Source organism: Zootoca vivipara, chromosome 6 (assembly GCF_965207765.1).
Source record: "Zootoca vivipara chromosome 6, rZooViv2.hap1.1, whole genome shotgun sequence".
Taxonomy (NCBI): Eukaryota; Metazoa; Chordata; class Lepidosauria; order Squamata; family Lacertidae; genus Zootoca; species Zootoca vivipara.
This window is the reverse complement of record NC_142589.1, coordinates 69,167,571-69,186,419: the sequence shown is the minus strand read 5'-3', so window position 1 is coordinate 69,186,419 and position 18,849 is coordinate 69,167,571. Positions and strand designations below refer to the sequence as shown.

General features: G+C 49.4%; 1 protein-coding gene across 2 annotated transcripts; it reads right to left on the bottom strand.

Moving 5' to 3' along the window:
* Positions 1-1,203: 1,203 nt before the first annotated feature.
* On the bottom strand, positions 1,204-17,139 carry LOC118086127 (leucine-rich glioma-inactivated protein 1). Of its 2 annotated transcripts, none has more exons than XM_035117407.3 (9): positions 16,513-17,139; positions 14,784-14,855; positions 12,472-12,543; positions 11,283-11,354; positions 10,775-10,846; positions 9,264-9,433; positions 6,914-7,078; positions 4,788-5,362; positions 1,204-3,357 (listed from the first exon to the last, which is right to left on the bottom strand). In XM_035117407.3, the coding sequence occupies exons 1-9, from the start codon at positions 16,704-16,706 to the stop codon at positions 3,052-3,054; spliced, it is 1,698 nt and encodes a 565-aa protein (XP_034973298.2). In that variant the 5' UTR covers positions 16,707-17,139; the 3' UTR covers positions 1,204-3,051. The 2 variants fall into 2 exon arrangements, with proteins under 2 accessions (XP_034973298.2, XP_034973299.2); XM_035117408.3 differs by having other exon boundaries at positions 4,788-5,296.
* Positions 17,140-18,849: the final 1,710 nt, after the last annotated feature.

Genomic DNA, 18,849 nt, shown 5'->3' with positions numbered 1-18,849 from the left:
TTAAGTCCAGAAGCACTAGAAAGATGGCCTCGAATGGATCTTGCACAAGTAAGTGAAGTGGCACTGTCAGCAACTTTGGCATGCCTTGTGGATGGATTCTCTGTCCAGTTTGGTCAAGGGTTGTGTAGCCTTGGGTTGATGAAACTGCAGATTTGTGAATCTGGGAATTGCGTAACCAAGGTTATTATTTTTATCTTGGTCCACCTTGAGGTATCGACTGCTCCTTGAACGTTAATCACGATACCAATAAACGCAAGCGTCTGCTGGAAATGTCTTCCCATTTCAGAATTGCTTCTAGCTTTGTACATCCTCCAGCCAACATAGTGACTTCCGGATGTTGCCGAACTGCAACTCCCATCAGCCCCAGGGAGCCTATCCATAGCCAGGAATTATGCGAGTTGTAGTCTGCAGCATGGGGAGGGCCAAAGGTTTCGCATGCCTGCTGTATCCAGTAGCGGAGGCACCAGTGCCAGGGGCTAGGGATCATGATTGGACGGTGTTTTTGTGCTCACGTCCTGCTGGAAACCAATGAATTTTGCTGGCCACTTTGGGAACACAATATTGGGATTAGGTGGGCCTTTGGCCTGATCCTGCAGGGCTCTCATGTTCTTGAACTTGCAGGAAGTTTCCTGGAAAATGCAACTGTGGCAACACAGCAGTGCACTCTCTTGAGAGTAACTTCTCCCCCGCTCCCCCCATGGAGTCTAAAGGTAAAGGGACCCCTGACCATTAGGTCCAGTCGTGACCGACTCTGGGGTTGCGCGCTCATATCGCATTATTGGCCGAGGGAGCCGGCGTATAGCTTCCAGGTCATGTGGCCAGCATGACAAAGCCGCTTCTGGCAAACCAGAGCAGCACATGGAAATGCCGTTTACCTTCCCGCTGTAGCGGTTCCTATTTATCTACTTGCATTTTGATGTGCTTTCGAACTGCTAGGTTGGCAGGAGCTGGGACCGAGCAACGGGAGCTCACCCCGTCACAGGGATTTGAACCGCCGACCTTCTGATCAGCAAGCCCTAGGCTCAGTGGTTTAGCCCACAGCGCCACCTGGGTCCCTCCCATGGAGTCTAGCATGCAACAAACCTGGCAGCACAGTATGGTTGCGCTGGGCATCCCCCCCCCCTTGATATGATTTCTGGCACAACCCACCTGTTGCGGTTGGGAAGCAGGCGCACAGCAATCAATACTACTCATGAGCCCACAAACAATATACTATTTTTTATTATTATTTACATTGCTCGTATGTTGTGGGACCCCACGTCATGAATAGGAGACAGAAGAAGAAGGCGGTCTGCCTCTTGTCGGAGAAACAATCTCTGCCCACGTGATGCCAGCTCAATAGCCTCACGATTCCAGTAAGAGCATGTACTCCTTGTAGCCCAGTGCTGCCCACTACTGGAAGAAGGTTGATGGATTTGAACAACATGCTGGTTATTTACAGGTAAAAGGATAAATGCTGTACTTAAGATGCATGGCAGATCTCCCTGGAGCCTTTCCCAGTTCTGTTAGTCTCCTCTGCTCACCCATCCTATCAATGAGTCAGCCTACCCTGTGCCCCCTTGGCTTTCTCCCCCTGACCCACATCAAGAGGAGCAAAGATACCTCATGTGCTTGAAAGCTAAGCTTGTGCTTTAGTTGTGCTTTAAGAACCAGACACCCTGTAGTGCCTAAAAGTATTCAAAAAATCGTAAGACTGAAAATGGCCATTAAAAACACATTTGTTGCAACCCAGCAGTCAATAATTGCAGGTGTCTCATTGAATGCCATTGACACTTGCTTCCATAGAACTATACATGGAATTCTGCAGTTTGTCTCAATGGAAACCTAGAATGGGACTTTGCAGCGGCCGATTAAATGTCATGGATTTCAAAGACATAGTGCAATCCTAGACCCAGATGTAGGTCCCATTGATGTTCCACGGGTCATGCTCCCAGATAAGTGGGTACAGTGGAACCTCGGTTTACGAACACCTCAGTTTACGAATTTTCGGTTGCGGACCCATCTGGAACGGATTAATTCACTTTCCATTACTTTCAATGGGAAAGCTCGCTTCAGTTTATGAACAGACTTCCGGAACCAATTGTGTTCATAAACCGAGGTACCACTGTACAGTGGAACCTCGGTTTACGCCTACCTCCATTCACGAAAACCTCTGTTTATGAACGCCGCGGACCCGGAAGTGTTTACATCCGGGTTCCGCGGCGTCGGATGCACAGATGTGATCTGTGTAGCGCACGCAAGTGCAGAAGTGTGCCTTCGGCAAGCGAACGCCTCCGCGGAATGGATTGCGTTTGCAAACCGAGGTACCACTGTATAGGGTTGCAGCTTACCTTTTGCTGGATTGCACAAATTTTATTTAAAAAACAATCAACCATGCATTTGAAAAGGAGGGGAAGTAATTTGTAGTAAAAACAACAAGCAAGCAGAGAAAATAAGCAAGGGGTAGGTAATGGTTTGCACTGAACCCTTTTAAAAAAGACAATAAAAGTTGTCATGGGGAGGGAAAACACAAGCCTTCATTCACGTTAGTGAGGAGAAAAGGTATTTAAATGGAGAGCATCCATGCTTTAAGCTGGGGGGGGGGAGCGACGACGACGACGGCCAGGAACAAAATTTGGATTGATTTAAAGCAAGGTTTGCTTCTCCAAATCTGCACGCCCCCATCTGTGAAGATGCTCAGTTTAGCCCCACTGCAAAGCATTGTGGGCTTTTGGTCCTGCAATCTCCAGCATCCTTTGTTCTAGCAGTTTTTTGTTTTTTTAAAAAGCATTCTGTGGACTGTTCCCGTTGCCATTACTTTCACATGCTAGTGAATTGTGGCTGTTCAGTTTGCCTGCCTTCCACCCACTGGCTAGCTGTTACCCAGTCCTCTCCACCCTTCTCTGCCGCTGGAGAATTGCACTCTCAGCAGCGTCTTGCTTCCTGTACTGCCTTCCTAGTAGTTGCCTCTGGCACTGCACTTCCTCCAGGGGCCGTCTCCTCTCCTGCCCTTCCTCTCCCCATGGTGGCTGCCTCTTATCCTTGACACCCCCAACCCCACCACCGCCAGGCTCAGGCACTCTGATCGTTGATGACATGCCGGTAGATATGCGTTTGGCCCTTGAAGCTGGAGGCGATGAGGAAGTCCTGGTTGTCGATGCTGAGGTGGGCAAAGGAGCGCGGGGCCTGGGTGCTCAGCTCTTGGAAGTGCTGGAAGAGCCCTGTGACGGGGTCGTAGAGGTACACTTTGCTGAAGGAGTAGTCATTGCCTAGGAAGGCGTAGCGGTAACCGGCGATGCTCAGCGGCTGAAAGACCATGGAGCCACGAGAAGGCATCTGCTGGACATCTCGGAACATGGAGCCATCCCAGTGCATCACCTGCGGGTGGCAGAGAGCAACGTGAGCTCAGGTGCCCTTGGGAACATGGAGACTCCAGCAAAGTGCAACACAGGGTTGGATATCCTCGGCCTCGGCCCAGGATACCTGCAGGAGCATCTCCACCCCCAACGGACACTGAGGTCCAGCTCCGAGGGCCTATTGGCAGTTCCCTCACTGCGAGAAGTGAGGCCTTCTTGGTAGTGGCACCTGCCCTGTGGAATGCCCTCCCGTCAGATGTCAAGGAAATAAACAACTATCTGACTTTTAGAAGACAGCCCTGTTTAGGGAAACTTTTAATGTTTGATGCTTTATTGTATTTTTAATATTTTGTTGGGAGCTGCCCAGAGTGGCTGGGGAAACCCAGCCAGATGGGTGGGGTATAAATATTATTATTTAGTATTAATTATTAATTATTAATTAATTAAAATAATTATTATTTTATTATCATATCCTATTTCTAATTAAGCCAAGAACTGTGTGATTGATGTACTTTGGACCAGGACAGGATAACAAATTCATTTCTTACTAGTCACTAAAGTTTGGGTCGTGCCATGTAGGGAACTGATGGGTTTTGGACTGATAAGCCATGGTTTATTGGGTCAAGGGTAGGCCTTGTGCCTGGGTAGCTCCTTACTCCCTCGCATAAAGAACCACCCTTGGTTCTTTTCTGTATAAAGCGCTACAGGTGTTTGAAGATGCTTCCATATCATAGTCTCCATTCTAAACACACTCAGTTTCTTCAACACAGGACCACCTTCACTGCCCTCCTCTGAACCGCGACCAATTTGTCTGCTAATTTCTTAATGTGCAGCACCCAGAAATGGGCACTTTACATCAGATGAGGTCTGGTTAATGTGGAATAAGTGGCATTATTTCTTTGCCGTGGCTTGGAAACTGTGGTTCTATTAATGCAGCCTAATGTGTCTGAAAGCAGACTTAAGGAACACTCCATATTTACTTCCCTGCTCATGGCTTCCTTTACCTCTAGGCTGCCAGGTTCAACACCCACCACACCTCAACATTAAGAAACATGCGGTGCTGTAAATGAGAGTGGACCAAGGACAGCTTCAACACCTTTTCACTGAGCATAAGCACATTCCCCTACTACATGGATGAAGAAACCCAGGCCGTCTAAACCAGTGTTACCCAAACTTAGGTCTCCAGCTGTTTTAAGACCATAATTCCCATCATCCCTGACCATGGGCCCTGTTAGCTAGGGATGATGGGAGTTGTAGTCCAACAACAGCTTGAGCGATCCAAGGTTGGGAAACCCTGCTCTAGGCATTGCTCAACTACAACCGCCAATGCCCATGCTTTGCTGGGGCTGATGGGGATTGCAGCTGTAGCAACATCTGGAAGGCCAAAGATTCCCCCCCACCTGTCCTACTGAGAAGCAAATTGGAACTTGGTGACGATTCCGCCAGCCTCACCTTGGAGTCACCAAGGAATCGGGTCAGGCAAACGTAGACATCCTCCTTGACTTTGAAGTGCTTGACGGCATAGACATCGTCCATGTCAGGGATGTCCGTGCGGCGGACAAACTGCTGCTTATTCCACTGGTAGACAACGGGGCGCTGAGAGCTGCTGGCCAAGATGAGGTGGGGTTTGCCAGCAATCTCCAGGAACTCGGCATCTGTGTCGCGATACCAGGCGTGCAGAGACTGATGCGAGTAGAAGCCATGCCCGTTCCAGCGATACAGGGTAGTGGAGCCAGCCTTGGAGCTGTCGGCCATGATGAAATACCAGTCTCCCTCCACGTGGAAGACCTCAATGTCGTTGGGCTTCCGGATGCGGGAGCCGTCGATGGCCTGCATGTGCACGAAGCCCCCCGCCGCCGCTTCATGCCGCTTGTAGATGTGCGAGCCTCCAAACAGCTGAGCCACGACCACAAAGAGGTGGCCGTCGATCACCAGGGGTTTGCAGACCACCGTGGACGAGCCTAGGAAGTGGAGACGGTGTGGAGAGAACGAATGGTGACCTGCTCCTTTGCGTGATGTTAGAGAGGCTACAGTTGAAAGAAACAGCAGCTATGGAGAAACAGGCCCAATGGAACACAGACAAAATGGCGGGTGGGTGGGCAATAGGGTTGCCAGACTCAATAGAGGACAGGACTTCTGTGCCTTTAATTGCCCTGCTCTCTTTTGAGTCTGGAAACCTTAAAGAGAAACCAGCAGTCCCTTTGTTTAATTTCCAAGCAAAGGGTCTGCTGGTTTCTCTTTAAGGTTTCCAGACTCAAAAGAGAGCAGGGCAATTAAAGGTACAGAAGTCCTGTCCTCTATTGAGTCTGGCATCCCTAGAGGGCAAGTGTTCAGTGTCATACTACAGAGACGTGGAAGTCTTCTCTGGCTTCCAAAAGAAGGGAAACATGAATGATCTTTAGGGCTGGGCGATATCTGGTTTTCAACATCGTGATATATTGCCACAATATATACATTGTGATATATTTATATATATTTATTTATTTATTTATCTATCTATCTCTATGTCTATCTCTATTTATATATCACGATGTCTGAAATAAGGATGGAGCTATGTAAAGACATTGGCTGGCTTCACGGTTTTCCCCCGCATTGTGATTTTTGCATGGCACACACACACACACAAAAATCATGATTCACGATATATTGCCAAGTCAAAATTTATGAAGCCTATATCACGATACGGATCTCAAACTGGATGATATAGCGCCCATCCCTAATGATCTACAGTGGTACCTCTACTTACGAATTTAATGTGTTCCGAATGCACATTCGTAAGTCGAAAAAAAATGTAAATAGAATCCCATAGGACTGCATTGGGAGAAAAAATTCGTAAGTCGAAACAACCCTATCTAAAAATTCGTAAGTAGAAAAAATCTTATCTAAACCCATCCAAGATGGCGGACGGAGCTCCATTCGTAAGTAGAAACATTCGTAAGTAGAGTTATTCGTAAGTAGAGGTACCACTGTAATCGGTTTCTTAGAGGATAAAAACACAAGTGAACCAAAGAACACAGGTAGGGAACTTGCATTCCCCCAGATGTTGCTGGGCTACAACTCTCACCATGTCTGACCATTGGCCATGCAGGCAAGGGCTTATGGAAATTGGAGTCCAACAGTTTCTGGGAGTGTGTGAACAGGTTCGCCATCCCTGGCCTCACACCTCAAACCCCAGCCAGCCTATTTAACACTAGCAGCTACATCAGAGGAGGTTCTTCCCTTGCTGCACCTGGGACACAATGAGCCTTCCTACAAACATTGACTCTCAAGCTACTCTTTGCATGCTTTCTCCCACACTCATGTATTGTTGCTGACCTTGCCCACAAATAAGGAGCACAGAAAACCGCTTTTACTTTCTGACCATCTAGCCCAGGATTGTCTGCGATGATTGACAGCAGCTCTCCAGGGATTTTGGTAAGGGAACCTTCCCAGCCCTACCTGGAGATGCCAGGGATTGAACCAAGGACCTTTGGCATGTAAAGCCGATGCCCTACCACTGGGCTAAAGCTCTTCTGCCTCCCAGGATGTAAGACAGGGCCTCTGATAGAGTCAGGAGAGGAAGTGTGTGCATAGCTCACCGTTAATGCTAGCATAGGTGCGGAATTTCCCAGCCACGTGGTCCCACTCCAAGAAGCTGCAGCGTCCAGTGAAGGGCTGGGCAATGACCAAGTTCTGTTCCTTGTTGTTCATGAAGGTTTCTACCGAGAGTGACTGCTCAGGTAGCGTGTCGAAGAGAACAAGGTCTGCAGGAAAGAGGGTGGAGGTTAGAACTAGAAGAGGAAAGGACCTCCTCTGCTTTTATTTGTTTCAACTGTCCTGAGTGGGGACAACTCAGCTGGCTGAAACACTATTAATCAATAAGGGCATGTTCCCCAGGCTTGCCTTAAACATCCACCCACCCACATCACAGGCTCAATGTATTTATTTACAGTACTGCTTTTAAACCCTCAGGCACAAGGGCTGAATGACACCTTTCTTTATCTGCCTCTCAGAACTCTTTCTAATCTCTCCAAAAGGGGGTAGATCACTCCCAGTTTTTAACTCTGTGAGTAGATCAGAGTCTCTTGGGAGGTGGCCACCCCTGACCTAGAGCCATGGCCACCACATCTCATGGTGGCAAATCCCACCAGGTGACAAAAGTGTTTCCTTTGGTCTGCCCTGCACTGATGCCCCATAAATTCAATTGGACAATCCCAACTTCTGGTGCAGGGTTTCTCAAACATGGGTCTCCAGCTGTTTTTGGACTACAACTCCCATCATCCCAAGCTAACAGGACCAGTGGCCTGGAATGATGGGAACTGTAATCCAAAAGCAGCTGGAGACCCAAGTTTGGGAAACCCTGTTCTAGTGATTTGAAAGGAGAAATGCTTCTCCTCTATCCTCTTTCCCCCTACACCATGCATAATCTTGATCATGTTTGTCACCCATGAAGAACCTAAGAACCATAAAAGGAGTCATCCTAGATCAGACCAAAAGGCTTATCTCAGGGGTGAGGAACCTGTGACTCTCCAGATAATCCTGGACTACAAATCCCATCATCCCTAACTGCTGGCCATCCTGGCTGGGCTGATGGGAGTTGGAGTCCACCAACGTCATGAGGTGCAAACCCCTCAAGTATTTGAGTCCAGTATCCCAAACCAGGTGCCATTAAGAATCCCACAAGCAGGGCCTGGAATGCAAGATGAAGCTGAAAACAACAAACAACAACAACAACAACAACAACAACAACATCATTTATACCAGGCACGTCCAACAGGTAGATCGTGATCTACCAGTAGATCACTGGACATCTGTGGTAGATCACTGGGGGCCCCCAAGAAGCTCAACATTTTTGCCCTGGACCCCTAAAAAACGTGGCTTTCCCCTCCCTCCCTATAAAAAGTTCAACAATTTCAACCTGAACCCCCCCCCAAATGGGTCTTCCTCCTTCCTAAAAAAAAGCAAAAGAGCTCATCAGCTTTGACCTGAACTCCAAAAAGGGGGTAGATCACTGCCAGTTTTTAACTCTGTGAGTAGATCACTGTCTCTTGGAAGTTGGCCACCCCTGATTTATACCATACCCATCTGGCTGGGCGGCTTCCAGCAAAATATAAAATATAAAGTAAAAACATAATAAAATGTCAAAGATAAAAAACTTCCTGATACAGGGCTGCCTTCAGATGTCTTCTAAAAGATGTGTAGTTCTTCATCTCCTTGACATCTGATGGGAGGGCAACCTGACTCCTCAATCAGCACACACCTACTATATGTGAAAACCATGGGTGCCAACTCCCTGGGGCCCTGGGTGCCCGAGCACCCATAAAATTCCCGCATCCACAAATTTCGGTGCCAGGGCCATGCACGATCCATGGCTCAGAGTACCCACGGTCTCGGAGCCAAGCTGGCACTCCTGGTGAAAGCAATGACAGGAGAGCGGCAGAAGAGAACAGACTGGAGGGGCTAGAATAAGAGGCCAGGGAATCCCAAAAGAACTGTAGCGGGTGGGGTTTCTTGTTTATTTTGCGTTTTTATATACTGCTTTGCATCAGACAAGACCCAAAAGTGGTTTACAAAATTAGCAGTGGAGCAAGCTGATTGGGCACCTGTGGGGCGGGGCCAGCCAGGGCAGGACGCTCCACGGGGCCTCCAAGGAGTCTGCCTGCCTCCTCCCACTCAGCCACCCTACAGTTGAGGGGGAGGCGGCGGGTGGACCGTTTGGGGTAGCGCGGAGCCTGCGGGCACCCAAGCCACCACGTCACTCCCAGGAGAGGTGCGTGGCTCCAGTACGCTGCAGACCCTGCAGTGAGTCATTCTGTCACACACACCCTGTGGTGACACCCGGGCCGGGCCGCCTCCACCGCCCCCCTTCCTCCGCCTCTGCGAAGGTGGTGGTGGGGATCCTCTTCCGGGGGGGGGGGGCGGAGCACAGGGGAGAAAGCGATGACCTACCTGTGGTGATGCAGTTGAAGCCTGCAGGGCGGAGCTCGCTGATTTTGGTGCGGTTCAGCTCCGGCGGTGACCGGCACTCCATGGGCTCCACCTGGGCGTTGGTCTCGCCGAGCCACTCCACCAGCCATTTGAGTTTGCAGTCGCAGTGGAAAGCGTTTCCCCGCAAGTCCCTGCCGGGAGAGAAGCCACTTTGGGACCAGCACTAGGCTGAGGGCAGCCGAAATGTGGACCTAGGGCCAGCCAGTGTTATCATTGTTAGATTAGATTCCTGCATTGCTGAGGGTTCGACTAGATGACCTTCAGGGTCCCTTCCAATTCTACAATTTTATGGAGTTGCCATTCAAAAGCTTCTGAAGAGCACCATGTTGGCTATCCCTGCCCTCTTCTCTTCCCCTCCCTGCCCCAGCCTTGCTCCCTCCCCTCTTACAGCATAGTCAACTTTTGCATCCTTTTGTAATTAGGTCAGGATGGTGAACATAGCTTAGGGTGGCACTGTTTTGAAAACTGTCGCTGCTTCAGCAATTGGGCCCACAATTAGCCGAGCAAATTAATCTCCACCCATGCGGAGCTTGTGACATTAGGTCCTCCCCTTTGGCTCTCCTTTGCAAGAGACTCCAATGCGCTTTTGACTGCACTCCTTGCCAGCAGCAGAGAGGTATCTGAATCACCATGAGCACTTTGAATCCAAGAATTGTAGTTTTAGATGGAATTCCACCCCCTGCATCCGTGGCAGATGGCCATCCAACCTTTGCTTTAAAACCTCCAAGGAAGGAGACTGTCAGAAAGTTCTTCCTAATGTTCAGTCGGAATCTCCTTTCTTGTACACTAACGTGAAGCCACTGTCCGGAGCAGGAGCAAACAAGATTGTTCCATCTTCCATATGACAGTCCTTGAGGTATTTGAAGATACCTATCGTATTTCCTCTTATCCAGACTAAACATACCCAGCTCCTTCAACCATTCCTCATAAGGCTTGGTTTCCAGACTCTCGATCTTCTTGGTCACCCTCCTCTGCATACATTCCAGCTTGTCAATACCCTTTTAAAATTGTGGCGCCCAGAACTGGACACAATACTCCAGGCGTGGTCTGACCAAGGCAGAATATGACTTCCCTATACTTCTGATGATGAAGTACAGCATTAGGGGTTTTGTTTTGTTTTTTGCTGCTGCATCACACTGTCGACTCATGTTAAGCTGTTAGACAACGTTAGCTATTTCAAGAGCATTCCTTCTGACTTGTTTGTGAGGAGGTTAGATGACCTTGTGCCAAAGCAAATATTGTCCTGTGCTTTCTCATGCATTTCTCCCTCACTTTTATTATGGCAAGACGTCTGATCTTTTGAGGGAAGGGGGTTAATAGCACAAGGCCACCCAACCAACTCTAATGGTGGCAACCTGAATTTGCCAGGAAGCGACTGAATCCCACCCAAAATTAGTGACTGCCTGAAAGCGCCCTACATCCCCCATGTGCTCCATACCCACAACCCTCCTCCCCCCTAGCCCCACACTCACACTGAAGTCAAAGCATCTAATCCCTGGAACAGGTTCCTTGGTAAGGTCTGCAAGTTATTGTTAGCCAAATTCCTGTGGGCAAGAGAAAGGCGGTGAGACACTTAGAAGGAAGGCGACGTACACATCCTTAGTTTGCAGGGCTGGGGAAAGAGAACATTGCGGTGGAAGGGAAGGAAACATAGTTTAAATAAAGGGGATATGTTTTAGGAACCAACAGGGTCTGCAAAAGACCTTTTGCTACTGGTCAGGAATGATGGGAGTTGGATTTGGGGGTGTTGGGAGCAGTGAGGGATGATGATAATGTTCCGGGGATGCTGGGAGCTGGAATCCAACATCATATGGAAATCTGGTGTTTGGGGGAAATGCAAGGAAGTGTAAGGTGGAGAGAAGGAGAGGGCAAGTATGGAGATGTGGGGCAGCTGGATGCCATGTTGGGAAGTGAGGTTGTTTGGGTCTGTGATAAGGGCTAGACTGGGATTAGGAGTGGGTCAAAAAAAAAATCACTCACAGGTAGAGGAGGTTCTTGAGACCTCGGAAGGCGTTCTTAGAGATTGCTTCGAGCCTGTTTTGCTCAATGAACCTGCAAGTGGAAAGAACAATTAAGTCACAAATGAGGAAGACAGCAGTGGAGGGACAACTAAAGGGGAAACAAGGTAGCCAGTCTCAGAAGTTTAATGGTGATATTCATGGCTTCAAGGGATGGAGCAGGGGGTTAGAAGCAAGTCTTATCTATAAAACCTGTATGTGTTGGATCCAGGCACAGTGGCTCATACCTTCCTATCTCACCTCTCTCACACTCTGAATTCCTCTCTTGCTTCTGGCTTAGTGGCAAACTATAGTTTAATGGCCTGAACCAGACCAATCCATGCTTGGTGTAAGCCACAGTTTTCCTACAAACCACAGTTTTGGACCAGGTTTGCATTCCTGGTTTGTTAAGGCAATTCATGGTTTCCCCAGTTCGGATGTAACAGCAAACTGTGGATTTCTGCTACATCAGAAGGAAACCAGAGAGTGTGAGGAGCAGTGTGGAAGGTGTAACGAATGTGCAAGCACAGAGGCTCATTTACACGGTTCTTGGTACCACATCTGGTTTGGTGTCACATCTGAACTAGCCGAAAGAGGTTGCAAACCTATCTTTCACTATTATTATTATTATTATTATTATTATTATTATTATTATTATTATATTAAGTTTCTATACAACCCTTCATCCGAAGATCAAAGGGCAGTTTACAATATAAAAGCACATAAATACATACCATAACAACAAACAAAACCAATGCGCCCCACCCCCAGTTTAAAAGGTCATAGAGATTGTTTAATTAGCCTTATATTATTTATGTAAATATGCATAATTTCTATTAATTTATTAAATCAGACCATTATGCACATTTAAAACAACATGTTTCCTTTCAAAAAATTCACCTATGTGGTCTATGGAAGTGTAACTAAAGTTAAGCCAAGATTAAGTTAAAAAAAATTAAAACCTAGGAGATTAGTCGACTAGGAAGATCTTTAATAAGTTGCCTGTCCTCTTTTAATATGGATTCACCTCCTAAAGTGACTCAACCTCGCCCCAAATATCCAACCCAACGCCTTACCCTCCTGGGTCATTTATGCCTCACCCCACTCCACCCCACCCCCAACGCGCATGGCTGCCCCCAACCCTCCCCTGATGCCCCCCCTTGCACACTCACAAGTACTCCAGGTGTATGAGTCCCACAAAGGCGTCGTCCCCGATCAGTTCCAGGGAGTTGTAAGTGATCAAGCTAGGGGTTGGGGGATTGGGGGAAGAAGCAGGCAGGTCAGACACTGGGGCATACGGCGGGGACGGTAACCAAGTCTGGGATGGAAGACAGGGAGCAGGGCTTGCATCCCAAAGAGCTGCATCTTGCATCAAGGTGCCCTCTAGGTTTGGGAGGGCATGGTAACAAGGTTTACTCGCTGCCATACAATAGAGTTAAAGCACACTCACAATCTGGTGTTCATATGGTGGGTGAATGAGGACTCAGTGGGGAGCTATCCCACTAGTACCAAGACCTTGGTCTACCCGCAGCTGGGAGGAAGGTCATCAGGAAGGAAAGTGGCCTACCAATCACCCCTTAGCTGTAATGGAGAGATCTAGTGGGGTGCCCAGTGTTATGCCAGAGCATCCTGCACCAGCCAGCCCCCCCCCCGCTCTTGTCATTAGCTAGAGCTCAGCACATGGGCATAGCCAGGATTTCTATTGTGGGGGCGAGACTTTGGGGGGGGGGGCAGAACCGAAGTGATTGGTCAGTTAGTTAAGTATTTCTATTGTTTTACTTGATTGGGGGTGGCATCTGCCCCAGGCTACATCCAAGGCTCAGCAGTGTTTTGGCCCCCAAACAAATCTGTTCTTCAACCCAAGGGACCAAGGTTGGAAAATGTGACAGAATGACAGAGAAAACAGTGACTTGGAGCATGCGCAGAACATGCATTTCTCTGTAGAACATGTGTGGGCCATTTCTATCCACACACCTGCAGTTAGGGAGCTTCCAGAACTAAGGTTCTGGATTCATATGAGTACCCCCCCTCTATCTTAAGCACTGCCACCATGCCAATGAGAAGCTTCCTCCACCCTGCACCACTGCAGATTGGAATGAAGGCCTCTACTCACTATTTCCATCCCACTTGGCTCTGCTTGCGGTGCGTGAGATTCTCTCACCCACCCCTTAAGCAGAAGTAGGGCACAAGCAAGTCTCCGTGAATATGTACAAATACAATTGCACAGATGTGAGAAAGACATGCTCACGGGGGGGGCACAAACAGACACACCCAACGGACACCATCACATGTACCGCAAAATCAAGTGTCGGCACTAACCCACAATCCCGATCTCGTGAAAGGGTACAAGTTCCCTCCTGAAATCCACACTCACAGGAGCATCTGCAAACAGTCACTGATAAGGCAGATCAATTTCAGGGCTGCTATTGTTGATTAATGGTTCAAGTTTAAGCCAATTAACTGATTGATGAGTTGATGAAATCTGCATTAATTTGCAGAAAGATAATGTTTGTTCCAAAGAGAAGCATTTTTTAAAATTGCAACAGACATTGTTTTTGGAGAGGCATTCTGCCTGATGTCTCTTACACTGAAGGGAATGCCTCTTTTGCAATGTTACTTGTATAAAAATAAAAATGTGTATAACAAATTCCCTGAGCACCTTTTACTGCTTTCCAATGACCTTTCTAACTGACAAATTGACTAAACCAGCCTTCCAAACCTGTTGTCCTCCAAATGTTGTTGGACTCTAACTCCCATCAGCCCCAATCCACCATGGCCAATGGTTAGGGATGATGGAGCCCAAAACATTTGCAGGCCACCAGGTTGGGCTAGAGAAGACAGCTTGGTGGATAGATTCACATACTTCTGGAGAACGTTTGGGCCACCAGATGTGGCTGAACTATGGGCAAGTATGGGGTTGCAGTGCTCATCTTGCTTTCGGGCTGAGGGAGCCGGCATTTGTCCACAGACAAATTGAGCTTCTGGCTCAACTGAACATTGTGATGGAAACCAGAGAGCACGGAAACGCCGTTTGCCTTCCCGCCGCAGCGGTACCTATTTATCTACTTGCACTGGTGTGCTTTCAAACTGCTAGGTTGGCAGGAGCTGGGACAGAGCAACGGGAGCTCACCCCGTCTTGGGGATTCGAACCGCCGACCTTCTGATTGGCAAGCCCAAGAGGCCAACTCCAATCAGACACAGCAAGCATGGTCAGGGATGATGGCAGCTGTAGCTCAGTCACATCTGGAGGGCCAAAGGTTCCCCACAGCTGCTCTGTGCATATCCACTCGAACAAATCAAGAGGCAGTGAAATATTACAAATCAACCTAAGGAGATTCACCGTAACTGGGAGACACACAGGCTGAAAGGGAGGTTTACAGGAGCAGCTTCTCATGTGGCTCACACGCATGGAGAAAACAAAAGGCATGCCAGGCATTGTCTATCCACACACACCACTCACAACCGAGGTGTCAGGAATCCTTACAGCAGCTGGAGAGATGGCACCTGTTGAAAGCTGCCAGCTAAGATCTCGGTGAATCCTGAGCGAATTAGAGACCTGCAGAGAGAGGAAGGAGCGAGAGAGGGAGGAAAGAGAAAGGAGGGGGGGGGTGGAAAGTGGATGATGTGAGGAAAGATGTCAGCTGCAGAGAGCCTGGCAGCACCAGCAAGCCCCATGAAGGATGGCACAGTCAGCCCCAAACTAAGCCTGCCCAGACTTGAAGGAGCTCAAACCCCGAAGCATCCTGACCACAGAACTCCAAAAAATCAGCCTTTCAAAGCCCAAACGTTGCCATCTTCCCACCACCACCCATTAAAAAAACCCTTCATTGCTGCACAGAGAGAGCTGAGCTGAAATCCGCCTCTGTTTTTTATGCTGCAGCTAGAGTGATAGTGTGTTACTGTGGAATGTCTCTAAGCTTTCCTGGAGTACACATTGCTTTTCAACCTATGGTTCCTGTACTCACTTCCAAGGGTCTCCAGGGAGCTGCATGCCTGCATCTCTGCAACAGCAGAGCAATCCCTGAGAGATCTGCAGATGTTTTCACCTGCAAGTTATCTCTCCAGTCCATGGGGGGGGGGGGCGCTTGAGGCACACCTAGGATAGACTAAACAATTTTTTAAAAAAATTCCTTCCAGTAGCACCTTAGAGACCAGCTAAGTTTGTTATTGGTATGAGCTTTCGTGTGCATGCACACTTCTTCAGATACTAGGATAGACTCTTGTCCTGATGTTTGGATGCCACCGCTGGAGGTAGCAGCCGGGCTGTGTAGCATCCCCTAGAGGTGTTGCTCTAGGGAACAGGCAAGGGATCTACGGCCCTGAGGGCACATTCTTGGGCTCGCCAATCCAGTACAATTTGGGAAGGAGATGATTCTTCTCCCCCACACGGTTCAAAGCGCTGGGTCCCCGAAACCTTCCAGATTCCCCACAGCTAACCGCCAAGGATCCACCATCACTGCACCATACAGCCATGTGGGGAGGGAAGAAGCTGGGCATCCACCTTTACATGCTGCCAAAAATCATCTTGCAATTAGAAATGAATAAATATGCTAAACGATGCCAAGCAGGAAAACTGACATCCAGCCAGAACTATTGGCGGGGAGGGAAATGGAGGGTGGTGGTGGTGGTGAGCACACCCCAAGGGCTGGTTGCTGATTCTTCCAGGCAATAACCCTCCCCACGGTGCCGCCAGCCCCATGTCCAGGGTTCCGATGTGGGGAGGAGAGGGCAGTTTAAAAAGGAAAAAAAGAGAGAGCCATTCACCTTTCTTTTTGGGAGAGTCCCTCACCCATCCTTAAGGGGCTGTTTTTCGAAGGCTGGTGGGGCAGGGAAACCAGGTGAAATTGAGAGGGTGGGGGAGTCAAGGGGGTCTGTAGATAGCACCCCCTCTTCTAAATTATTCAATCCAAACTTTTAGGAGATGAACCCCCTAGCCCTGCTCAGCCCCTTCTCAATGAACCGGAGCCACCCCGAATCAAGTGTAAATTTAAGCAAATTATATCTATCTATCTATCTATCTACCTACATATCACCTCCTTTTTAACCCCCTGCTGCCCACCTTCTCCAAGCAAGGGGTGCTGGAGGATATGCATGTATTCGGCCTGCGTGTAAGGGAAAGGGAAGCGGGATTTCAGCATGGAGGGGGGGGGGGCGACATTCCCCAAGACCGCCTCCAATCCCCGCACCCGCACCCCGGAGAGAAGGCTGCTTACAGGGAGAAGAGGTTTTGGGGCAGGTCTCGTGGGATCTCCTTGACCCTCTCGCAGATGGCCGTGTCCTTGAAGCAGGTGCAGCCCCCCGGGCACTTGCGCTTGGGGTACTTTCGGCCGCCGCTGCCCGGCCCGGCCAGGAGCAACAGCAGCAGCAGCGGAGCGCCGGCGCCGCCGAGCCCCAGGCGCCAGCCCATCCTCCAGCCTCGCAGGGGCCCCAGGCGAGCAGCCCGGCCGGCGGGGCGCCTTCCCGGCGGCGGAGGCTCTGCTTTCCCGCTCGCGCAAAGCGACCGGCCGCGTCCGCGTGGGCTCTAATCCCGAGGCGGCAGCGCCTTGCTCCGCGCTCCCGCCGTCATGGTCTCGCCGGTATCCGCGGTGGCGTGCAAGGCGCCCTCTCCGCAGCCTGCGCCTGGATCCGCCAATGGGTCCCTTTTCGACTCCCTTTCGGCGGCGCAGAGGCTCCCGGGTTACAGCCGCCTGCGGATCTTTCGATTTGGGGCTGGTAGGAAAGATCTATCCCCAAACAGCCATTCCTCTAACGTGCATGCAGCCGTTGCACCCGTTTCCCTCTCCACTCCTCCCTCCCTTTCTCTCTGCTCCGCTCTTGTCTTCGCAGATACATCACCGCCGCGTGTACACGCGCACACACGCGCGCACACACAGACACACACACAAACGGGGGGGGGGGGAGATGCCAACCAATAGGAATGCAAGCTCCCGGCTGGCACAGCTACCAACCTACAGCGGGGAGCCAAATGAGATTGGAGGGAAAGGAGGAGATGGGGAATAATTATTGTCACCCAGCACATCAAAACTCTGGAAATTGCTCCCGCTAGAGGTAGTGATGGCCGCTAGCTCAAAAGAGGATTGGACTAATTCATGGCAGATAATGGCTAGCACTAGCCATCGCAACTGCGTATCATCTCCATTTCCCACAGACATATGCCTGGCCACTGTCAGAACAGGATGATGGAGAAGCTGGGCCTTGGGCCTGATCCAAGCAGGGCCCTTCTAACGCTCTTCTGCAATGAGCAAGAGGGGCCCCAATGCAGGGTTGGCCCAAGTTGTTTTGCCACCTGAGGCAAAGGACAACATAAGGGCCTCTCTCGTGTTGAGAAGTTGACTAGCCTGGCTGCTGAATCTTCAGCACTGGTGTCAGGATAGTGTCCTCCACACAGCACCTGAAGACAGCAGCTCAGTGCAGGGAAGGCCATGTAGCATATACACTGGAGGATGGTCCTAGAGCTTAAGATGAACAACCAGGGAGCTGCTGTTGCTCCCCAACAGCATTCTCCTCACTTTGCCTAATGGTAGGGCTGGCCCTCTGAATACATATTACCACCTAAAGCAGGTGTGTGAGTGTGTGTGTGTGTGAGTGTGTGTGTGTGTGTGTGAGAGAGAGAGAGAGAGAGCATTATGTCCCCAAAGTGTAAAAGTATCTAACTGCACAGCTGGTGTATCTGAAGAAGTGTGCATGCACACGAAAGCTCATACCAAAATATAAACTTAGTTGGTCTTTAAGGTGCTACTGAAGGAATTTTTTTATTTTGCTTCGACTCAGACCAACACGGCTACCTACCTGTAACTGCACAGCTGGTGTTGCCTTCACAAACATCATATGTGTAAGACTGATCTTCCTTTGTGTGAAATTAGATCTCAGGACAGGAGTTCAGTATTCATTCTATTAATCACATGTCTGTATCTCACACTCCCTACCGGAAGTGTAAATTAACACACACACACACACACACACACACACACACACACACACACACACACAGCTAGCAACCAACCTTATTCCACCAAACCAATGGGGATTTGAACTCAGGTCTCCCCAGGCAGCCACGGCATTAGCATGCTCCCCAGGCAGCTGCCTGGGACCCATAAAAACTCACCACTGAGGCCTGCCTTTGCTCCCCACTCTAGAAAAGGTGGCTTGGTCTGCCATGTAAATTTCCCACAGGGCCTTGGAGTGATGCTACAACAAGGGCATTGTGGGAAATTAAATGAAGGTTCCAAGACCCAGATCCCTGATGCTCCTGCTTCCACCTGGATAATCTATAGGGGACCTGCTGGCGTATGAACAGCCCCACCAAATGGTACTTTATCGAGGGTCTCCTCCAATTTCCCCTGTTCTCAGGTCAAGTCCAACACTCCATGGGTACATTGCTTTAAAAAAGAAGAAGCTAGATATAGCCTTTAACAACTCTGAAAACAATCATAGTATTTGGAACATTAGCTGACCATCTAGATCAGGCACAGGCAAACTCGGCCCTTCAGATGTTTTGGGACTACAATTCCCATCATCCCTGACCACTGGTCCTGTTAGCTAGGGATCAT